The 24630-nt window shown below is 37.5% G+C and overlaps 1 protein-coding gene and 1 long non-coding RNA gene across 3 annotated transcripts; both read right to left on the bottom strand.

Annotated features, from left to right (window-relative positions):
• Positions 1 to 189: 189 nt before the first annotated feature.
• rorca (RAR-related orphan receptor C a) lies at positions 190 to 21847 on the bottom strand. The gene is made up of 10 exons (XM_008407079.3): positions 21477 to 21847; positions 10908 to 10993; positions 10641 to 10782; positions 10039 to 10479; positions 9653 to 9774; positions 9069 to 9201; positions 5910 to 6017; positions 5637 to 5747; positions 3592 to 3704; positions 190 to 3479 (listed from the first exon to the last, which is right to left on the bottom strand). Exons 1-10 carry the CDS (start codon positions 21481 to 21483, stop codon positions 3318 to 3320), a joined length of 1425 nt encoding a protein of 474 aa, XP_008405301.1. The 5' UTR covers positions 21484 to 21847; the 3' UTR covers positions 190 to 3317.
• Positions 15893 to 17211, bottom strand: LOC145551476 (uncharacterized). 2 transcript variants are annotated; one of them, XR_014087321.1, is made up of 3 exons: positions 17075 to 17211; positions 16468 to 16582; positions 15893 to 16373 (listed from the first exon to the last, which is right to left on the bottom strand). It is a non-coding gene; the product is annotated as an uncharacterized LOC145551476 (long non-coding RNA). The 2 variants fall into 2 exon arrangements; XR_014087322.1 differs by having other exon boundaries at positions 15893 to 16370.
• Positions 21848 to 24630: the final 2783 nt, after the last annotated feature.

The raw sequence follows: 24630 nt of genomic DNA, 5'->3' as shown, positions 1-24630 counted from the left end.
TAACCTTTTCTCTTTTCTTGATCTGTCTTGTAAATCTGTATTTCCAGGCTGTCGATGTGAAGAAAATAAAATGTTCTTTGCAGAAATATGTAATGCCCAAGGTAAAAGAAAATGATAAAAAATAATTGCATATTCAGCACAGCCATAGAAGCCATAACAAGAAAAGTAAGAAGAAACATGAGCAAATGCTTAATTTTACTTGTAAAAAGACTTTTATTACATTCTTGAATCCACATACAGTATCACCATTGTGCAACAACACTTCACTGTGTTAAAACCTTTTAGGCTTCACAACCAATGACATAAATTATTTCATATTAAAATCTATCTTGATTTAACAACAGTAATAATCTTAAAATAAAGTCAGAAGATTATAAACAGGAGGATCATGACGAATGAGAAACCTTTCGAGAGACATCTTTAAAAACTCTTTAAAAAAAATAGAATTACATCTCTCTGAGAGAAAAAACAAGGACACTAACCGATGCAAAAATAACAACAGTACAACAATGGAGGATAAAAATCAAGAAACAAAAGATCACAACAAAACCAACATAGAATTCAGAGATTACTATTGTTTTTGTTTTTTTTTCATCTCCTATTTAATCTATGTTTTCAACGAAAAAAGTCTTGCAATAATGATATCAGACATGGGGTAAAATCTTTGATACTTCTGTAATCAAACATTCACAAGAACATGTACTGTACACAGTGATCAAGGTTTAAAGGTCGTTTTTTTGTTGGTGCAAGGTGTCCGGCTAGCTCGACTAACTGCAGACGCTGTAGGACAGAGAGCCCAGCTATCTCCCTGAGTGAGTCTAAAGGGACATGAAAGTGCTGATCATAGGTCCCGCCCTCTGGGCTGTTTAAATCCTGCAAAATTTTATATATACATATAGAATTCTTTACAAACTACACGTTTAACATTCTCAGGCCTGAAACACAAAGCAGTGCACTTTGTTACAATCTTGTTAAATGCCATGTAACCGGATCGTCTCATCTGCAAAGGTAATCAGTTCAGTATTTGGTACATTATGCTATGAATAAGAATATCCGTGGAGCAGTGAGGTTATTAAGCTGGAGTGCGAGAGAAAAACATTTACTGTAATGCGCGGCAACTGAGGCCCGACATACTGAGAACAATGGGAAGGACATTATTGCACAATCCCACAATGCCACAATCTTAAGTACCGAAACGAGGGAGACGTCTCCCTTCATGCTGCATGAAATAACGAACGCTCAACAGCACTGTCCCAGCAGTGCTGAAGCCGACTCGGCTTAAAGATTACTCTGAGATAGACAACATCCAACATCTGTCATGTGATTGTCTTACGACTCCAAATATAGAGATTTAATTTAATTTCTCATGGCCCCTTTGGGCTGCTGGTACAACAAGATTTATTGTTTTACAGAAATCTAATACAGCCGTCGACTTCAAATGAAAAGTTTTCATGATGCCCGCAGGCATCTCAAGAGATCTAACTCAAGATAGATCTGTGTACGTCCGTCCAAGGCTTCCTGGAACTAAAGGCATACAGTGCTCTGAAATAAACAGAACAGCAGTCAAAGAGATGTCTTTAGCACAAAAAAAGATAAAGAGTTTTATTCAGTTTCTTTACAGATTCACCAGCATTATTTTTACTACTTTTGAGGCTCTCTTTGAATGCATACTGTACGTATTAACTCAGGGGGGTAGCTGCTGGCTCTGTCAACCCTGTGCTTTGCCATCTAGTGTTTGGAGAAGGTGAGGTAGTAAGGGAGTTGGTAGTAAAGGAATACAAGTTTCAAATCTCTGATCAAAACATTTAATTGGCCCAAACCCTAAAGCAAAGAGGCCGTAGGGAGCTTAAAGGACACTCCTGTCCAACATCGCCATCTCAAACTCTTTGTCCCTTCATTTATGGTTTATTATCTTTTCAGCTCGTACATTTCTAAACAGCTTTTGACCATTTTGGTTGAGTCTCAGTTGGAGTTTTAGTCAGTAAAAAAAAAAAAAGAAAAAGAAAAGGATATTTGTGAAGAGAGGACTGAGATGTGGCACTTCCAGACAACTCTCCACAGTGGTCAGGGCTCTGCTCAGCCAAAGTAGGAGGGCGGTTATAGACTTTCTGTCTGGTTTAACATAGGTTTTACAGCTGGCAGTTTCACTACTAACACGTAAAATCTTGTGCCAGGTTGGTTTATTTGGATCCTAGCAAGAACTTGTAAGTACTAATTAACCACATTCTTTTTTTGTTTTCATTTCTGCTACAATCGTTCTTCGAGAAAACAGCGGACCAGACGACGGGAGCAGAACAAAATGACTGCTATCTGGTATAAACTCTGCTCTTAATTTACACATTTTAGATGTTTCTATATATAAATATACTTTATATATAAAAAAGGTACATCTGAAAATACTTACACAATAACTCTGTAGTTACCTCACTTTCTAAGTGGCATTTGGAAAAGGGGAAAAGGGATTTGGACTGAGGTCATTAATTACATAAAAAACAAGCAACAACTCACAGTTCACTGACATCATATCTAAAGTTGTGCTCGTACAAACAACTGATCCAATTTTAGCGTAAGTGCTATCTTTTTGTGCTCTAGGTTAAATGTGTTTGTGGGTTTGAAAATGATTTACAATAAAAAAAAAATTTAAAAAACCCTTCCCGCTTCAGAGTTTGATCATGGTCCCTTTAAGCTTGTTCATGTTACAAAAAACAGCAATGTGTGGGTGCTACTTAAGTATACACAAAGAAGCAACAACTGTTTCTGCACTAAACTGAAGCAGGCATCATTACTGCTAATTTCCCATGAAGGGTGAGGATTTTACTATAGGTTCGTACATTCTAGTATACCATGAATGGTAAGGGGGAGGGGGGAGTACATTCAACAATTGCTTTCAGGGGCTGTGAAGGTAACAAAGACTACGCCAGAAAGGAATTAAACTCAACAAGCAGTTAAAGGTGACTTATAGAAAAATATTTTGTGAAAAAAAACAACAAAACAAAACAAAGCAACGAAAAAAAAAGAGCAATGAGGGCTACTGTTCAATAGTTTCTTCACTTCTTTACAAAGGAGGTAACGTGCACCGGCGACCCAGCAACTTCTCCCGTTTTGTTGAGTTAATAGGTTTGGCCTGCAAGGCGGTGAAAGCTACTCCACAGGGTTTGGACTTCAGAGGTGAGAGGAGTGTGCACTAAAGTGTAACGTGCAGGATTGTCATTGGGCTGGTTGGTTCTGCCGTATGACGGTCACCACATTTTCATCTTCCTCTTAACACACCGCAGTGTCACTATGTTTAATCACACCATTTTAGCTGAGAGGCTAAGCTAGCCCTCGGTAGAGTCCGGGAAGGTGATTTCGCTCCCAAAAACTTCCCTGTACAAAGGAGGGAAGGCGTATGCCGTCTCAGGGTGAACCAGACGGAAAAACTCCAGCTTATCTATGTGGAGGTTACAAATGGACCTCATCATGGGAAGCTTAGACACCATCTAGGAGGGAAGTACAGGAACAAAATACAAGTTAGTAGGAAAACAACAATAATAATAAAAAAAGTCATACACATACAAACATTGAACAAATATAGCAAGAAAGTTTCTGTACCTTTGCTAGCTTCTCCTCTGATGTGCCCTCTTTTTGCAGGCAGCGCTGCAGACCCACATAAACTTTCTCCTGCAGTTTATGGATCTTCTGGACATCTGTCAGCCAAGGTCGGTCTGAAAAAGAAGAACACAGATTTGCTATTGTCTTGTTTCCAAAAACGATCTAGATACGCTTTATTTTGTGAAAAACATATATCCAGAATCTATGTTCAAATAAGCACTGTTATTGAGATGACCAATACTTAGGTAGAACTTGAAACTGTACTATTCTGTGTTTTCTCTTTACAAGGTGATCCGGAATTGAGTGCAGCTGGTGACATTACACAAACCTCGACTTGGCAGGTACAAAATGGAATAAGTTGACATTTTTTGGAGAGCCAAACATTGGCTATTTTATGCAGGAAACAGGTGCAACATTTACACTCAAAGGTAAGAGTTTGGTGACTGCTCACTCTGTTTAAATGTGTGTCTGCTTGAAGCTTCAGTCGGTATGGACACAGAGGGCTGCCACTCTTTGTGGGAGGAAAATGATAATGTATTTCTGTCTTTAAACGTAACAATAACAATATAAACTGGAGGCTCTTACCCTACCAATTAAAACAACTGGATTAGGCCAAACTATTTCTGCACCTGGGTTCTGTTGTTACTTTGCTAAGCCTGCTTTAGTCCAGTATGGGTTAGCATTTACAACAAAAGAGGGTAGACAACTGAAGCTGCATCTACTTGCCTCTTGACTCTATCAGCATTATCAAACAGTTGTAATTATTTCAGTGACAATTTTGACAGCCGAAAAAAAAACAGAATCAACGTATGCTGGTCAGAATTTAAAACATAGATTTAAAGGGCCAGTGTTCAGAGACAAATTTCAAAAGTCAGTTTTTTTATGACAATTAAACTAGGAAGCTGTGTAAATAAGAACAGCTTTACTGGAAACTTGCCCATATTTAAATATGGCTTATATGAGCAAAGATAACAAGACGCAATTACACTGATGTAAATAAGCTGGCAAAGGGCAAGTTACAAATGCCACACAGTGATATAATAGGTTCATTGGAACATGACGTTGCGACCTACATTTTTTTATTAAATGAACGTTGTTTTATAAACTAATAAAGTAATGAATGGCAACTAGTTCCTAATGGGACTGTGAAATTAGCTCTAAATACATAGTTGGGGAAATATGAACACGAACCAATTCAGTTTTAAACTTTGTGAACAGAGTTTATAATTAGTTATTGTTAAGAGTGAACAACAGTGTAAGGAACATTAATTTATTTTATTAGAACTGATATTTAGCAATTTTTAAAATGAAAATGTAAAACTGAAACTTGGATAAAGATATCCCGCATGAAACGTTATGTTTTCACACTTATATTTGGCGCTGAAAGGATAGTTATTATGCTTAACTGCGATCATTCATTTCATTTTTTAGCCAAGCCAATTTGTAAGAGTGGGTGTAAATAAAAACACCTCTGTTGCAACAACACCAACATACTTCCCTATTTAATGAAGTCATTTGAAAGTCTGAGGCTTGATTTACATGGTAAACGATGCCTAAGTCCGTTGCATGCACAGGTTAAAGTACACTCTTGTGCACAAAAAAAAAAATACATAAAAGCATGTATTGGCTGATAATATGAGTTTAAATATCTTTCTTCTCTGTGAAACTTTCCCAATTTCAGAAGAAAAGCTAAATAGCTAAACAAATGTAACACAATAAACACAAGAAAGTTCCCACGTCACTGCAGCTTTAAAAATGCTTGCGTGATAAAGAACTGACACCGTCTACGTCAATCAGATACGGACCTCAGTAGAAAACAACAAGGAATGATGAGTTCAACCGCACCATAATAATCCGGGCTTTAGTAGGCCTGTTTATGAATTGGTTGAGACAGTGTATAAGAATGCTGGTAAACCTAATGTTGCATAAAATACACTACACACCTTCAACCAGTAATTCTGACAGAATGAATCGACTAGTCAGTTACTAGTTACACTGGTTTAGCATTTACAGGAAAGTTGTAAAATAAGGTGCGGTAATCTAACCTGGTGACAGAAGGACCGCAGCACTGAACAGAGCCATCTCGTCCTCTGACATCTGTATTCGACTCAGAGTTTTTGCTAAGTCAAACACAGCATTCACAAGGTCATCACAGCCTAAAGAGGAAAGAGAAGCAAAACAATGTTTGACTATAATTGTTGTGACAGTTAAAAAGATGGGGGGGGGGGGAATGACCTCAGATCACCTGCCCATCCTTTCATAATGTTTATGTGACTGAAAGAAAGGGAAAGAGGAAGAAAGCCATTGCGCTGACTCACCAAGAGCTTTAAAAAGCTGAGCACTCGCAAACTTTCCATCAAAAAGCAGTGTATTATTGATGGGGTTGTAGGCTCGGCACATTCGGATCAGAAGGACATCCATGCACCCTATTGAAAGAAAGATGAAGAAAAAAGAAAACACTTCAGAGATCTCAAAAATTACACTGACTCTGAACACATATTGTTTTTAAAACAATGTTGATCTTTTGTTTTCTAGGCATGATCGTAGAAACTAAAAACCCTTTTCATGATAAGAGCCTGATAAACACATACGGCAGATCTAACAGATGCTATATTGAGCAAAAGCTGGGTGAGGAAGTATGTCCCAGGGCATTTCTGGGGCTTAGAAAAGGCTCCCTCAATGCTTGGAGTCAGGGCTTTGTGTCTCATTAAAATTCACCGGGGGATTGGTCCTCAAAACATTCAGAAGCTCGCCCAACACGCTCTTTTTTTTTTTTAATCTACAAGACCACTTGAAGGATAAGAACTACAGCACAGTTAAAGATAATAAGACAAACGATAATGCAAAAATAACTAACAGGATGCAAATGTTTAGTACAAGACTTTACCAGGCTCTGGATGCTACATAGAGCTTTCACGTTAGTTTTGTTCTGTGTTTAGTGATAGTAATTAATTATATAACACTGTCATTAAAGCAATGGCTCGTCATTTTTAAAGTGAGTTTCTTTTAAAAGGTTTTAAGCAGTTAATATATATCACTTTCAGTTGAAAACTATTGGTTTCCTAATGACTCCATGTTCAAACTGAGAGCACCATTATGCAATCTGCAACTTTACCATGTAGCCAAATCAAACACACCAAAGTACGTCTTTTGTTTACTGTTCTAGATACTGTGCTCTTCTTAATTTCATTTTGATTTAAATTTACATACTTATATGGCTGAGTAGTTCTCAGCGTTTTCTGGAAGTGCCATTTTGTAGTAGTACCAGTTTATATTTGTTTATTCACACCTTAATTCATTTTTTCAGTTATAAAAATGTTTCCTGCTGCTTTGGGAAGTTTAACGGTAACACCCAATTGTGAAATGCGCTTAAAGTGAAAATTAAATTGGTTTTTGGGTCTGACTTTCAGAGCAAAGCTGGCTTAAAGACAAGTTCTTGGGTGGCGGACGCTAGAATACAACTCATTTAAAAACCTCTCGTCAGTCCACATTCCAGTTTCTTCTTGAGGCGTGGCACACTTAATTGATGTTTAGCAATAGATTTGCATGTAAAGCAATAAAGGAAGGCGTCAAAGTATTCAATAAAGTTGATCTCGTGCTTCAAAGAGTAAAGTTCAAAACAAAAAGACAGACTTCACTGTTTGATTTATGTGCTCAAATTGTTAACAGTGTAATTACGGTAAGTGTGGGCAGGTTACTGATATCCAAGTATAAAAATTACAGATTTAAAATCGCTAAAATATTTTCCTGTGTTGTTTTGCTGGCTTCTAGACCTTTTAAAAAAATCCTACAGGAAGTGCTGACGTGACCTACGTCTTTCTCTGGCAGTAAGTAGCGTAAAGTAACAAAGTGCTGCAGCTTCCCTATTTACTGCTGCTTCCTGCCAGTCAGCTGGTTGAAATACAACTATGCTACTTTCCTCATGGAAAAAGAAAGACAAATTCAGCCATTGAAAGTATGTTTGGTCACAACAAACACAAGCTATTATGGTGTGAAAGTCAAAGGACTGACATCCATCTCTCTTAAGGCACATTTCTATTATGAAACCTGAAACATTTTTTCCTGGAACTCTTATTTATCCTGACTGTATTTTAGTGACTGTTTCCACTGTGAAGGCCAAACAGGGACAGACGCTGAGCGGTTAATGGCTCCCACTGCAGCAGCGTTGTTCGAGGACTTGCTCGGTAAAATGAAAACAGTTTAAATTTCCAACGATAAAACTAGAACCAATGAATTTGTCAAGGCAGCTAAATACTATAAATTAGGTAGAGTCTGCTAAAGTATTTGGTGTAAATGTAAGAAACTTCTGTGTTGTATTACTTTACACAAGAGGTGAAGGGAGACAACATTGAAACCAAGCTCTCAAGGAAGAAACCTATGAACTTGTCATACAATTAATATTTTGAAACTAAGCATTACTGGAAAGTCACGGAAAGTTTGTAACATCACCATCATTAAAAAAAATAGTCCAAGTGATGTGACAAAGGATGTGACAAAGGAGCAAAATCCATAATTAAAAGCAGCAGTGCCTCCAAAATAGTTGTGGTTATTTTTATTTGTGCCCAAGAACATATCTATATGAGCGAAGGATTTACCCCCTCTTTCTCTACTGGCAACTGTAACCACACTTCTGTGATTTAAACAAATTATCTTTAAAGTTGCAAAGCATTTTCAAGTGACATAATTTAAAAACCATTTTTGCTTCCAGCTACAAAACTCCATCCAACAGGATGGGTAAGTGAAAATGTGCTACCTACAAAAGGTTCCCATGGACAAAGTTACTTTCGTGGTGCTATTTATAACTGCAACTGGTGTGTGGAGAGCAGCCAAATGGCCCAACAACTTATCTATTGCTTCAGCTTGGTATTCCTGTCTTGTTATATGTCAAACCAAAATCTGAAATATGCTACCACATTTTGCAGTTTATGTATTATATTCAAAATGACAAGTCTGATCATATTACAGCTGGATAATGTGGTTGAAAAACTTATCACAATATAAGCATTTCATATCAGTCACATCAACTTATGCAAAGTTTTTATAACTTTGAATAAAGAGCAATTTTTTCTGCAGTTATGAGACCCGGTGGCAAAATCTGAACCTCGAGCTGTGACTCAACAAGTTGTTGCTAGGTAACCAAAGAGTGAATGAGTTAGTTGATGCCACCCGCTTTGCTCAGGTCGCAGTGAGAAATTGAGGAGCTAAAACCACACATGTCACATGTATTTTCAAACCCTGTGAATCTCATCCCAGCCCTTGCCTAGTTATGCATAATTACTGAAGAAATTGTGATGAAAACAAAGCTGGATGTTCTTTGGAGAATTAGAAACTATGCAGCTTCTTAAGCATGTGCAGCTGTTAATCTGTGTGGAGGTCCACCCCTCTTAGACTAGTGTGACAACAACTATAGTTGTTGCAACTAAAAGACGGGGTGTGATTTTAGCCTGGAGGGACGTTAACTCGCATCATGCACTGACCTGCTTTAAGTAGAATAATCTGATCATTCTGACAGAGGTCCATGAAGCCAGAGATGCGCTTGGCAAACTCCACCACATACTGAATTGCGTTGGTGATGTGAACCGTGCACTGTTGCCACATCACTTCGGCTGACTGAAAGAGGGGAAAAAAAGAATTATGCAGAGAGTTTCTTTTAGGACAGCAGCTGTTGATGAACAGGTTATGTTTCATTGTGTACTTTTGAGTCTAGCTTATGTTCAATTAACTAGCCTGAACAAAAGCATAACCAATTAAACTTGGTATTTCACCGTGTGGCCCAACAGAAACTAGAAAGATTTCACGTGACATGTGATATGATTTGAATTATGATTGTTACTCAGTCGGTGAACACTTGGTTTATGTCTATTGTTAAAAACAAAACGAACCTGAAGTTAAGGACAACCAATGATTTAGATCTGACAATCATATCTTCCCAAATGCAGACATCTATTTATTTTATGTTTTGTTTCTCTAAATTTCACTCTTTTATTCCATGCAGTGCAATACGGGTTCTATTTTAATCTGTTTGGAGACAATGATCAACAATAGTGAGTCTCACACTTACTTTGGTCTGGTACGAACGAGTCTCTTCTGGATTATAGATGTTCCATGCCATCCTCTTCAGCTCCTCTGTGCTGTACTGGCTTGTCTCAACATGGGACTTCACTACACTCTGGATTATACGCTCTGAATGGAAGAAAACGGCATTTATTCATTCATCCGCAGAGACTTCTTTAAGATTCGTAACCTTTTCAGTACAAAACAACAGTTGCTCTGTTATTGTTTAAGAGTTGATACAGTTAGGAAAGAAGAAAGTGGACATATATCACACCTAATGTTGTCATTGCAATATTTACCAATATTATCACCACTGCAAGATGTTCTAATATACAGTCTTACTTTTAAGGATGTATTCACATTGTAAGCAGCACAAATGGGGTTACTACTGACCTATTTCCAGCAGGGAGCAGCCGTCTGGCAGAGGGTTGAGGATGGCATGAGAGAAGAGTCCAGAATCATGCAACAGCTGGTACTCGTGTTTGATGCTGTGGTTGCCGTCAACAAAGTCCAAGCTGGTCTGCTCCGGAGAGCTCTGAGAGGACGAGCTGCTCCCTGCGCTTCCTCCCAGCATTTCCAGGCTGTAGTAATCTCCGCCTGCGTCCTCCGGGGTGAGGGGCAGGTCAAAAAGTAGGCCCTCCGGCAGGGTCGTGATGTCGTCCAGGTCGCTGAGTGTGGCGCTGGAGCCTCTTCTGTAGGTGCGGCCGTGCTCTGCCAGGTCTCCATTCTCCTCGCGGGAGCCGACTCCAGCGCATTCCTGTGACTGCTGGTGCTTCTGGACCTCTGCGTACAGGCTGTCACGCTGCTTTTTGGACATGCGGCCAAATTTCACTGCTGCAGCCGGAAAGCACAGAGATAAAACTTCTTAACTCAAACAGTAGTCCATAAAAGGACAGCATGCAGTCACGGTGATAAAAAAACAAACAAATAAAACCCAGAGTGGGGCTAGTGGAAACTTTGAGTTAATTAAATATAAATTGAGGGAGTGAACTCACCGTCACGGCTCATGCCGAGAGCGAGACACTTCTGCAGCCTGCAGTGCTGACAACGGTTACGGTTGGTCCGGTCAATCAGGCAGTTCCTTTGTCTTGAGCAGGAGTACATAGCATTGTTTTGCTGGCTGCGTCGAAAGAAACCCTGCAAAAATAACAATTGCAAAAACAAAATAAGGTACCAAATAAATGTTGCAATGACTAAGTAGAGTTTTTTTTTTCTTCTGTTCTTTACAGAAATATTCCTAATGAAATTGCTTATAAACTCACCTTGCAGCCTTCACAGGTGATAACACCATAGTGGATGCCTGATGATTTATCCCCACAGATTTTACAGGGAATGACTTCTATTTGAGCTGAAGACAAATAAGAAAAACACAGGTTGTTAGGTAATAAACTGAGATTTTATTAAGGAAACTTTTCGATGCTCATATTTGTTGGACTTTTTCTACTTTTTAAAATTCCTGAACACAAATACTTACATAAATTAAAAAAAAGAAGAATATTAAATCTGCTTAAAAATTAAATGAATTAATAATTATTTGTTTTCATGCTCCAACTAAAGTCTCTTGAAAGTGCTTGAAGCACAGATAAAAATCAACATATTTTGCAGAATGTGTCACTACATAAACAGACAAGGTTTACACTGAAACACTGAGTTACAGATGAAAATGACATTTTCTTTTAAGGGCTGCCTTCAGTATTTGTCAATAGGTCCATTCAGCCATATCAAATGAAGTTGGCAGATTACACCGAATCAATATTTGCTTTGGACAGCCATGTTGATTTTTAATTCAAACAAGCCCTCCACCACCTTGCATTAGCAGCACTTGGAACAACCCGAATCTTCCCAGAAACAAAAAAAAAATCTGATCCATTTCAGGTCAAATGTTATCTATCATTTGCAATAGTGTTTGACATGTACCTCCTAATAATGAGACAGAACTGACACTGTGCGGAAGGATCATAAAGAAACCAGACGAGTGTTATGAACACACATGACAAATAAGTATACATTATACATGTTGTGTTCATTATGGGAGCCTGATCCTTCTTACTCAAGAACAGCCTGTTCTTTTCATTATGTTGTTTATCTCAGTAGCTGGGCCTCCTCAACCCCAGAATAGCAGGTCAATTGCATTAGCCGAAGCCGGGGGTTATAAAGTTTCACATCGCGCGCTCTCTCTCCCTCCTTTGCACGCCGCCTCTCCTCCTTCAGGGCGAGCTAACATGTTCGCAGGTTAACAAAGAGTGATGCCAAGTGGAGTCCTGTTGAGTTTATGACGCTAAAATGAGTTGCTGTCAGGATCTTGAAATCTTAAGAAATACAAAGGTTGCACCAATTTTAGGCCAGGCTATATATAGGGAAATTATAAATACTTTAACGTTTAGTTTAATAAATGAATTAAAGATAGACAACCAATTGGTGGTTTTCATTTCACACTCTACCTTCTCTGCTCTTCCTGTTATCTTCTCCTTGGAGACATGACCACACAACAAAAGCATTTCTACATATAAACAAATTTTTATTAGATTTCTTACTCTTTTCATCAGACAACTTGGTCAAGTCCTTAATTAAAATAAATAAATAATTAATTATTTTGCCATGAACATCAGTTTCACATAAAGCCACTCACCAACAATGAGATGCAGTTTTAGTGGCGATTTCAGTCATAGACCTAGTTTAGCTCTGAACGTAATTGTTCAAAAACAAAGCCCCCATTTAGCCCTTCATTTATGTAACCCGGAAATAACTGGCAATATGTGGGACACAAAACTCCAAACTATTAATAGTGTCGCTCCAATAAAATCTACAATGGTTCCAAAATCCCACACAGAGCAATTATTGTGTTATTATGTTTGTAACTGTACTTTTTATATGTATACGAACTTTTATATATACACATACATACACACACATGCACACGCACACACACGTTAGCTGAATCAAATAAAAAGAACCAAAAGATAGTGTCATTTCCTAGTCATGTGAACTGATTTTTCATTGGTTATGATTTTTATTGATAGTTTTGTGGGGTTGTTTTAGAATTTTTACTTCAAAAAGCAACCGGCTGCAGGGTGGATGCCTGGACCTTTGATTGCTACCATGTTTTGCAAGATCTCATACATCCAGAAGTGCAGTGTGTGCCAAACCAACACTAAAACCCTTTGCTGGGTCACACAGCGTATTAGGTAACCCGCTAAATCACAAAATAGGATTTAACTGGTCTTCACAGCTCTTCAGAAAATTGCTTTTTCTATGAATGCCCTTTTATAAAATACAACTACCCAATCACATGAGTCACTCCGTGTGGGGAAAGATGTGCGTCATGGACAGAGGGAGAGCAGAAGATGTCAGTGACTGACATTGTTCTGAAAACTCCGACTTAGGGGGCTTATATTTGTTCACATTTCATTTCTAACATAACTTGTCTTTCTTTTGAAGAGCCGGTTCCAGCTCGAAGAATCTTCATTTGCTTGAAGTCCTTGCAACTGAAATGCAACTGAGTGATATAAATAAATAAAGGCCCATGGAAAAAAAAAATCCCTTTCTCCATTGCTCCCTTTTGTCCCTCCTCCTCCCTCAGTGGCTCTCCCCCACCCACCCTCTTCAGTCTGTTATATAACTCCCATCTGGTGCATTCCGTGAACACACTCATTCAAAGGTGGTTGTCCTGGCAACAGTGCCACAACCCTCCCTCGTCTTGCCGCGCTCCTATTGGCCGGCGAGCGAGAGCTTTGTTCCTGAGACTGGCAGCCTCACCTGCCAGTCAGCTGAGTGGCACAGTCAGGACCAGAAAGCAGGAATTGCTCCACTGACACACTTTCCACTGAGCAAAGAGGGGGGCGGGCTTGTGAGAAGAAACACAATCTGGCTTCTTGCAGCTTTTAAGGTGGAACCAAATCTGACTCACCCTTTAAAGAAGGAGAGAATAGATGCTTTTATTGTTTGCAAAAAGAGCAATGCACGGTTTACTCAAAGAGATGTAGCAGTAGTGAGGAGGAGATTTTTTTTTTTTTTACTAGCGAAGAACATCTGGAGATAGATGTATGGCCATTACTACAGTAAGTTACTGACAGGAGGACGGATATAGCTCATAGCTGTTCAGCTTGTTGCAGCACGTCAAGTATTTGCGTGAAACCTCAGCTGTGTTTGAGCTCTACCGCCAATCTATTTCTACTCCACTGAAATATGAGCCCAGAAATTTCTTGGACAGTTCTGCTCTACTGGCTAATAAATGTTGCACACCATAGTCCTGTCCTTAATTACTCACTGTTTGGTGTAAATACATTAGGTTTGCAGAGCATTTGTTGCATCTACTGATATCTAAACCAGTGAAGCGTGTGACATTTAATGTGATATGGGTGTTGCAATTCAGCTTGGACCTGAACAAAAGCTCCTTTATCCATGGGGAAAGCTTATCTGGAAAACCTTGTTAATCTTTTGTCACAAGAAAAAAAGGAAAACCCAATTTATTTTTGTTTACTCCTTTAAAGCCTGATACAAGAAATAACAGAAATGGGGAACTTCTAAAAGCATTTGATGGACCTTTTAAATGGAACAAACAACTAAAACGTTATTAATGAATGTCTTCCTTTTTTGTATCACAATTGATACTTTAGGTGTTTTTGGTAATATGTAAAAAGAAGGAGGAAAACATGCCGCAAAGGAATCAGACCCCTATGGATGGATAGGGGGAACTCATAACCTCCATAATATGGTGCATCTGCTATAAAGAACTTAATACGCAATACAAATACAAATAATTTTTTGTTGTAGAAGACTCTTTATGTTTTAAAAAGTATGTGCTATTTCTTTTCACTATACCAGAAGAAAAACTTCACTATAATCTGTTCTTCTTAGATGCCAACTTGGATGTGCATCTTCCACCAGGTTTTAAAGGACAAACACAAGGTTTCTGATTGAGGGGGTTGTCAGAAAACCACCTCCAACACAGTTAAACAAATTGAGGACTCAGAAACAGGTGTATCAATAAACATGCATTTTGCAACACAACTGTTGTATGAATTAAGCGAATAGCTGTAGGCTATATACAGTACAACATAATAAGGGAAATTGCTGAACTAAGGTCATGTTTCTGCCAGTAAGTCATTCAGTGTGTCAGCATTTATCATCCTCTGTGCTGTGAAACTTCAGCTTGTGAGACTTTGTCCTCTCATTCCAGGTAATCAAACTGGGTTCAATGTCCTATTTACCTAGCGTTTTACAGCTATCTGATATAATCTTTATTTAACGTAAGTTTGTGAGAACTTCTGGAACCTTTATGGAAGTGCTATTATATATCAAATACTAACACTGAAACCGTTAGCACAGCAGGATTTTGAAAAAAAAAAAAGTTATTCACACCTGAGATATTAGTGTGTCCACACTTCTTTTTTGTTCTGCAAGCACAGGTTCTCCTTTGTGACTGGTGCTCTGCACATTTCAGTGTACAGTGAGTTTTCTCTTGTTCTCCTAGCCAGAGAGAACAGGTAGCACAATATGTCCTCATACTACACTGCAAAAAGTCCCCTTTCAAAAACAAGAAAAAAAAGTACAAAAATAGGGTATAATTTTCTTAAAATAAGAAAAATTATCTGCCAACAGAACAAGAAAATTTATCTTGTCAAGATTTTCTAAAACAAGAAAAAATATCTTACCAAGATAAACCTACAATATCTTAAAATTAGTGTATTTTTACTTAAAACAAGCCAATTTTACTTATACGAGTAAGATATATTATCTTATTTTAAGAAAAATTATCTCAAGTAAAGAAAATGTTACTTGACACTGAATTTCTTAAAATAGCGTAAAATTTTCTTATTTTAAGAAAAATGTTCTATGTATTAAGAAAATAAATCTCATATATTCTATTTGTATTAGTAAAATTGGCTTGTTTTAAGTACAAATACACTAATTTTAAGATATTTGTAGGTTTATCTTGGTTAGATATTTTTTCTTGTTTTGGAAAATCTTGACAAGATAAATTTTCTTGTTCTGTTGGCAGATAATTTTTCTTATTTTAAGAAAATTATACCCTATTTTTGTACTTTTTTTTCTTGTTTTTGAAAGGGGACTTTTTGCAGTGTATACCCAAATCTAGTTTATTTTTATTGTTGCATAGGATTAAAATATATATTTTATCATAGCCTTACTCAAGGTTCTTATGCTAAGACAAAAATCCAAAAATTGATCCTGTGAATACTGGAACAAGAGATGTTATTGGCTTGCTGAAATGAAGACATAAGTTCAATTACTTTTAACATCTTTATTACGTTTAAGTTTCACATAAACACAATAAAACATGACTACTGGTCAGAATTTAAAGTCTGGATGGGCATCTGATTCTGAAACAATCCTGTAAAATGACAGAACAATGAAGATCTGACACATCTGCTGCACTAAGAGTCAAGCAAACCAAATTGTCCAAAGCAAAAAAAAATCTTGGGATTAGATGTCAACAATAGGAGCTTCCCCCGCAATGAACTTCTTCCAATAAGCCATAGCCTTTTATATGTGGAAGTCTTGCCTCAGTTACGGACGGCGTTCTCAAGACGTCTGTCAGCAGCACAGAGAGGAGTGGCCACACACACGGATGCTGAAAGGTGTAGTAGCTATGATGTCCTCCTTTCAGAAGATCAGGGCAGGCATGGTTCCAATGGCCAGTAGAAAGTTGGTTTCAGGATCACCACAGAGCTGAAAAGTGATCTTGTTTGAAGTTGTTGGGTCATCTGCTAATTGGAGCACAGACAGAAAAACAATCACAAAACAAACCACGTTTTAGGGACTAATCAGTGTAATGATGAATCAGTATCATAAATTTCTTACCTCAAGAATGTGAAGGATGCCGTCACTTGCAATTCCCAAAGTTTCTTGTAGATGGTGCAATACGTGATTGGAGATGTGTCTGGCATAGGCTTCACCATGGCAACAGTTTGGTTTACTTGAAAAATAAAATAAGTCTTATTTTAGTTTATGTGCTCAATTACAATATTACATGAATTCAAGATGGCAAGAAAGTTATTTTAATTAAATCAAACTAGGACTACTTAAATTCACAAATCAAAAATAGTGTTTAAAATATCCTGGTAACAGTGTGGAATATCTAACCTAGGCTTTTAGACTCATTGCATTTAAGTTTTTAAATTACAGCACATCAAACACCCTCAGTTAGTGAAATACTAGGCGGAATTGCCCTTTAACCATTTCCCGAATCAGAAGCTACGAATGAGAAGCCACCTTAGCTATGTTAAAAAACGGAAGCTACCAAGAACTCGTGTCGATATTTTTAAGCCACAGCTATTGTGGTTAATAACTGTTCAAAGCTCATATTCACAAGAGCGGCTCTTTAACCGCGGATGAAAATTGGCATATCACGACATGCTAACTAGCTTCAGTTAGCTTATCTTAGAAAGACAGACAACTTTAAACTTACCTCTCAGTACAGCAGCTGTAGGGTCTATACACGTAAAAAAGTCCTCCATCTTCATTCATGTCCAACCGAGATTAGAGAATTTGCCAAAAGAAAATCTTATAAAAGTACAGTAGATAAAAGCTTAGTTAGGCTTTTACAACTGAATTGACCGTTAATCAGGGCAGTTAAATGATCTCTGGCGTTGCCGTTAGTGATGTGCGGATTGATACTGAAATATCGATTCTTCCGATACCAGAACTTAATTCTTTAAAATCTATTGTCAGATCCAAGGATCAATACTTTCAACACTTTAGTAATTTGAGATAATGTAGATTAACAAGAGCAAGTTAGAAAGTAACTAAATTATTGAGATCTTGCCGAAATGAAACGTTGTTAATGGGAACTACTTTTTCTTCCGCCTGGTGAGTATGTAATGTGTAAGGACGTAATGCCCAAGCGCAGCGTGCTGCTGACTCTCACTCACTCAGAAATGGACATGTTGACAGATTATTAAAAAAGTGACATGGAGCCATTTCAGCTGTCATTTTATAGTAGTTTTAATAATTAAACAAGGATGTGTTTAGTAGGGTTATTACTTTACTAATTTTCTTTTTTTTAGTTTGCAACTCCATTTTCATATGTTTTGTATATTTCTGCTGAATTAAAATAGCTTATAGTAAACGAGATTGTTCTCAATGTACTTCTGAGTTTAAAATGAGTGCATCAGAGTACATTGTGTTCTTTTTATGAAGCCAAGATATGGATTACATTTATTTTTTATTTAATTAAGAAACAAATTAATTGTCTTTTGCACAAAGTATGGGATCTGTATTGCCAATACCACCTTAAATTTTACTCGGTATTGGATCGGAAAGAAAATCTGTTGTATCGAACATTAATACTATCTCACTGACATTTTGGGCGCTTTCCCATGTGGATTGTATGATGTCATAAAAGGGGTTACAAACATGATGAATAAAATATTGTTCAAACTAATATTAGTAACTTATAAAGTAAGAATTTGAAATATAAACCAAAAGTTAAAATATTTATCATGACATTGAGCTAATCAATATTGTTGATTCTAATCTCATTGTGTGGAATACCAGCCATTTCAAATCACACATCAATAGAAATTTCATGACATGTCAGTAAGAGGTCCCACATCTTGCATCAAGAAGATCAAATTAAGAAGGTCCTTAGCTGATGGAAACATGCCAAGAATTATCTTGATATATAAACTGATATTGTTTCTGAAATTGTTGTGTTAAATGTCAATCGTTTAAATATTAAATTATAATTTCCTGTACACTCTGCCAACTTATACAAGAATATAAGTTCATGGGTTTTTTTTAATTTTTCATTGACAATAACACAAAGGATTCCATTTGGACATAGTCTGTTTTAATTATCTGAATACATTTAATTAAGTATGTGATTTCGCTTTCTGTGCTTGAAATAAGAAATTTTTACTTATATAAAATAAGTTCTAGACTTGAAGTTTGATTGGTAAATATTGATATTCTAGATTCTAGCACATATTTACTCATAATAAGTAATATTTTCTTAACATTAAGCTTTTATATCTTACTGAGATAATTAAGTACAAAAACACTTAAAATAAGAAAAATATTCTTACATAAATCCCTCTTGGTGAGAAAAATTATCTTGTCAGAAAGAAAACAAGAAAAATCTCCTTAATTTAAGATATTTAATCTTACTAAGATTTCAGTTTTTGCAGTGTAACCACAGGGCCTTTAAAAATGTACAACAGGTGTAGGAGTTTCATTGGCAGACACAACACAAGTGGAACGAGAGGCTTTTGCGTGGACTCCTGCACGATTCTGCTTTCATGCACAATTTGAATATTTCTGTGTGGAATGCTTCATTTAGCAGGAAATGTGTTTGTGGTTAACATTAAATGATAAAATCAACAGCTTTGCATTATGTGCATCAAACGCAACGAAAACAAGCCGAAAGGACATTTTTATTTATCTTTTATGTATCTTCTCACTAGCTGATTCCAATGAATTTTTCTCACACACAATAAAAACCTACTTTCTTGATTTGTTTCTTTAACAATATACCGTACATGCTGCCAAGAACTCAAGCCACACACAATTTTATCCTACACCACTGTGAACAGAAAATAGACCACTTTCGTTCGCCTATGCTGTGTATAGTTCAAACCAAATGAGCTTCTGCAACACCAAAACAAAACCAGACTGGGGAATCCAGTTCACAACATGTATCTTTTTTGCGTTCTGCAATAAACCACAGAAACACATACCAGTGTGTACAACTGCACCAATTACTGTCACCTTGAATTAAAATCTCTGTGTTTGTTTGGGTATCATTGTCTTTATGCATACTTTGAAAAAAAGATACATAATATCAGATATGACACCACAATAAGACATGAAGAGCCTAAGCAAATTTTCAAAGACAGAATGTGTTAGGTAATCACAGCCTGCAGTCATAATACCAGATAATGCATTGATACCTCCTAAGATTCTTGTGTGAAGAGTCTCAGCTTCACATAGGGGCAGCAGAATCTAAGCATGCAGTTGTCAGAGAGAAAGGGCACCTTGACATATACTGTAACTTGCTGTGATCTTCCCCAAGGCTGTTTTCTCAACAGATAGTGGCTGTGAGGCTCAGCTCAGCACAGTGATGTCCTTGGAGAGCAGAGAGAAAACTCTCCTTCTTGAAACCTAACACACTAACTGTGGCTTACTGTGCTTCTTTAAGGATGAACTGTAAGAATGTTGTTTGGCTTAGTCTACTTGACTCTACTGGCCCACAGTTACTTAACCTCTTTATGCAGGAGTTTACATAAATAATGCCTTAATAAACTAGTATCCTTTCCACTTACTTTAGGTAACTATTTTCCCCAAAAAATGTGTTTTTTTTTTTTTTTTTACTTTTGAAAAGAAATGTGATATTTTATTTTACAAAATCCAATTGAGAAGCAGTGTTATGGTTGTAACCTTAGCTGGCAGAGGAAGCTCAACTGAGCCCTGCTGTGCTTCATATGTGGGCTTGCTGTGCCCATATCCTGCTTGTCCCAGTGGTGCATGATGGTCTATAACATCACGGCAAAACTGAACCAACTTGTAGATTTCGAGCAAAACAAAAAAATATTTTTATCTAAACATGCACTGATCAGGCTTTTATGGGATAGTACTGTCCTTCTTTTTACTAAGTACTAAACCGCACAAAGGAAAAATGTGAAGTAGATTATTTGAGAGAGGTAGTAGTTTGTAATTTACAGAATGGGAAGGAATTAAGAGTATTATTATTCATGTCATAAAGCATATGTTAATTAAACTTAGTTTTTAATAGTCTACTTCATTATATTTCAGTATGAGTACTTAATTTTGGTGCATTTAATTAATGCATCTCTAGTTTAATTGACATTTCTGTGTTCACTACAAATATACCTGATTTTACATAAAGGATTTTGCGAATTAAAATATTTTGAACATTTTATTAGTTCTCCAGCACATGCTTATACGATTAAAATTTATGCTTTTACCTATTGGGGACAAACACTCGCAAGCACACGCAAACACACGCACACATAAACACAAAGACTTGCTGTAATCTTCAATGACATAACTAGGTCAATGGAGCACCTCCTCTCCCTCTCCCAGTGAAACTGCTGATTCTGACAACAAAAACACTCTGATGTATTATTTTAGCTACATCCCATAAATAAAACCAGCATCTGTGAACTTTTATGAACATAAAACGAAATTAGCTTTTTAAACGAACCAAAGTAAACTTGCTGAGCAAACTGAAAAAACTCATGCCTGAATCACAAATAACTAATCTGGCTTTGAAAACTCTTAATTTAAAGTTAAAATTAGGCAAACAAAAACGTCTCTGGAAACGGACTAGCCTATTTAACTTGAACAATCCCTGCCAGCAGATATTATTAATGTGCCTTGACAGCCCATGAATCACTCTGCTCACCGCCTCCCTTTCCTCAGTCTTACATAACTGGAGTCAATGGCTTACTGGTTGAAAAAAACAAAAGAGCAGGACCAATGCTGTAACATATATATTTATTGCCACCAACTCAAATTAAATATTATGGAACGCAACAATTTGTGACAGAATAACTACCAACATGTTAACGCTATAATTTATAACTAGTCGATAAACGCATAAAACACAGTGTACTTTTGAGAATTTATATTTCTCGAAGAGGAGAAGTTGCTAAGCAAAGTCTGTAAAATGAGAGTGATAATTTACTATAGGTTGTTCATTTCTGCTTGATCTCACAGCAAGCTCGCGGTCCACGCACTTCGGGCTCCAAAGTAGCGCCTGCTGAAAAGTTGCTTTGTAAACAAACCTGGCGTGGCAGGTTTTCTGCTTAAACTGAAGCAAATTTACAGCAAAAATCTCAGCCACTCACCTCTCATGTCTTCGGTGAAGTTTAATCAACTCTCCAGGGCATGTAACTCCAAGTGGAAAAGAAGCAAGAAAGCACAGAGAGCGACGGGCATTTATTCACTTCAAGCAGGATAAGCTGAAAACTGCCACAATGCCAAATCCTTTTTTTTTTACCCTCTCTTAACTCAGTCTGGCCTTACTAGCGTATAAATCAACGATGCCTGTTTGTTATATGCTACTTGCAGCTGAGATAAAACTAGATGTGTTAAAACGAGCGGTGGCGGCTCTTCTTCTTCAAGCTCTCTCCTGCTCCGCTGCTCGCACTAACCCAGTTTCAGCGCGTGGACTACACATGATCCTCATCCCGCGGTCCGCCCGCCTCGTGCCCCGTGAGTTGACGCGCGCGCCACCCCCCCTACGTGCTTTAAGGAGGCTCTCGCGTGCGTGGGAAAGTGTGGCAGTGTGTCAGTTCAGAGCGGCAGCCACCCAGCGTGGGAATTTAACTGCAATAATAAGCGTCTATTTCTTTCCCGGTGGATCGTTTACATGTTGCACACAGCGAGGTTTTAATACTCCTTTACTTAATAAAAATAACTTCTCCATGGCGGCCTCCATGGGTGTTACATTCGTTGACAAGAGACAAAAAACAAAACAACAAAAAAAAAAACAAGTCAGCTATTTGTTTTAATATCAATTACTTTTTTATTTTATTGACTGTGTGTGTTCTGAAACAATTATTTACCTAGAATTTCATTTAATGCACACAATTTAAACAATATAGCGTAGAAAAATTGGACATGAGGAAGGAGAAAATTTGTTTTTTTTACTTCACTTCATTGTTTGAGCTCTTTTCAGACCAACTATGTTCAGTCCCCGCCTAATTCAGTTCAGTTTAATTAAATTCAAATTAAATCAAAAATACTTTATTGATATCAAAGAGCAATTAAATAATTCAGCTAAACTTAGACTTTATCTACAATGTAAATAAAGTCAGTTAATTTATTAGTTATATTGAATTCGAATTAGTCTTACTCAACACTAACTCAAATGTAGTTCAATTCAGTACTTAAAACGAGACCAACACAACAAGAGCAATCCAAAATTATACTGAAAAAGTAACAACTACCTAAATATCTTTAGTTAAATCCATTTTTTTAAGTTAAGTCCAATCTATGATTAAACACAGAGTCTAATTAAAATTTAATCAGCCCTACAGTTCTACTTTAAAGAAATGCAATTATGTTTAATAAAACTCTAAGCAAATCAAAAAAGTCAGATTCCACAAAGTAGTCATTTTAAAAGCCACTTGCTGAGATGAAAAAGTTTCCTACATATACACACCAGTGGACTGTGGTAAATGTTCACTTCGATTATATCCTCATCCCAGACATCCACAGTGCTGCGGGTGAGTTTAAAGTGGAAAAAACTTCTGTTTTAGTAGCAAGAAACCCTCCAGCAGCCATTTTAAACCAGCTGAATGTTTGTTGCATAAAATGACAGAACTTAATTTTACCATGGTTAATGAATAACTTCAATAATCATAAAGGTTACGTGAGGATTCAAACGGTGTCCTCGGGTTTCCCTTCACTTGTAGCGGGATTGAAAGAAGCTGTAATTATTTCACAGGATTACCAAGCTAATTTTAGCAGATGAATTAATTTAGAGGTTCATTTATGGTTAGATTTATGCTTATATTGAAACCAGATCCAGAATCAGTTTTAAAAGAACGAAAACAGTATAACTGCATGTGTTCACAGCTTATCTAGCCTTCAATTTCAAGTACGGCTCAACAGGTATGCTGTGATTCCACTCATTCCCTTTGATGTGTGGGTGTATTGACACACATGAAAGACAATAGTGGAACCTGCTGGGATAGAGCCGCCTTTCAAAAGCAAAGCCCATCGATAAGAGTTCTGATGAAAATAATTGATTCGCAAGCGTGGGCAAGCTGATAAGTGTATCATGTAACTTGGGCACAGTTATGAAATGGGGAGAAGAGAGAGATTATGGTAAGTAGGTTAGTGGAGCAACACAGAGCTTCACACCCCTCCCTCTCTTGTATTTCTCTTTCGGCATGCGTAGTTTTCTCCTCAGGTCTTTTTCCACTGTGGACACTGTTGTGTCCTCGTGAATACCAGTTAATTCAGTGTTTTGGTATTTCTTATGTGCGCTTTATGCTTAAACTGGCACATATTGTTTTGGACTGCTTTAATGTTGGTATGCATGCATGACCTTTTTTCTGTCATTTTCAATAGGCTCAGCCTCTCTTACTTGCACAGTCCCTCGAAACAATAATATTAAATCATAACATACAAAGATTAAAGAGTGATGCTTTAGTATATTTGGTTTTCTTAAAGTAAAATATATGCAGTGTCAGTGAACTGAGATGTGTTTTCCTGCTGCTGCATGTAAACTTCCTCTTCTTCATATTTGGATGTTTACCCAAACCTGATTGTTTTCATTCTGCTGAATCTCTGTGGTTATATTATGCCTGACAGTGCAGCCACTTTGCGGTGCAGCCACCGCAAAGTGGCTGCACATCCATCCGGTGTTTGTCTGCAGCGTCACTGACCTCCTGACCCTCAATCTTATGTAACCATGGCAATGCCCAAATTAGAACATGGAGCATGGAAAGAAGCGGGTGCTTAGAACCTCACATTGAGGCATGTAACTCTGAACCAGCTTTCCAGATTAAGGCAGATGAGCGCGCGCGCGAGAGTGAGCGTGTGTGTGTGTGTGCGTGTGTGTGTGTGTTTATGTGTGTGTTCTAAGCTTACATGCAATTAAAACAAAAAACAAAACACAAGCATCTTTCTTACTAAAACATTGGGTTTTGGTCATGAGCTTCTCACCCTCTGGTGTGATTTCTGCAACTTCAGAATTTGGCCTATGAATGCAATAACAACTTTGTAGCCCAAACTGGCCCCTTCCCCGTAGAGCATAGAGCCGAGCACACTGAGAGGATTATTTTAGGATCCAGGCTCTGCTTTGATAATCCTCTCCTCTCCCTCATCCTGCTAAACCCGCTCCCTTCTCCTCTTTCAAATGCCCTCTAATCTCTCTCACTTGGACTCTGTGTGGCTGTAATCTGGTTCGTACCCATCTTTTACCTGATGAACAAAGTTTAAATCAATAGGTCAGCGAGGAGGTACTGCTATGATTTCCTCCCGTTACGA

Source organism: Poecilia reticulata, chromosome 4, assembly GCF_904066995.2.
Source record: "Poecilia reticulata chromosome 4, P_reticulata-male-v2, whole genome shotgun sequence".
Classification (NCBI taxonomy): Eukaryota; Metazoa; Chordata; class Actinopteri; order Cyprinodontiformes; family Poeciliidae; genus Poecilia; species Poecilia reticulata.
Note: the sequence above shows the minus strand (reverse complement) of the source record. Positions and strands in the feature narration are given on the sequence as shown.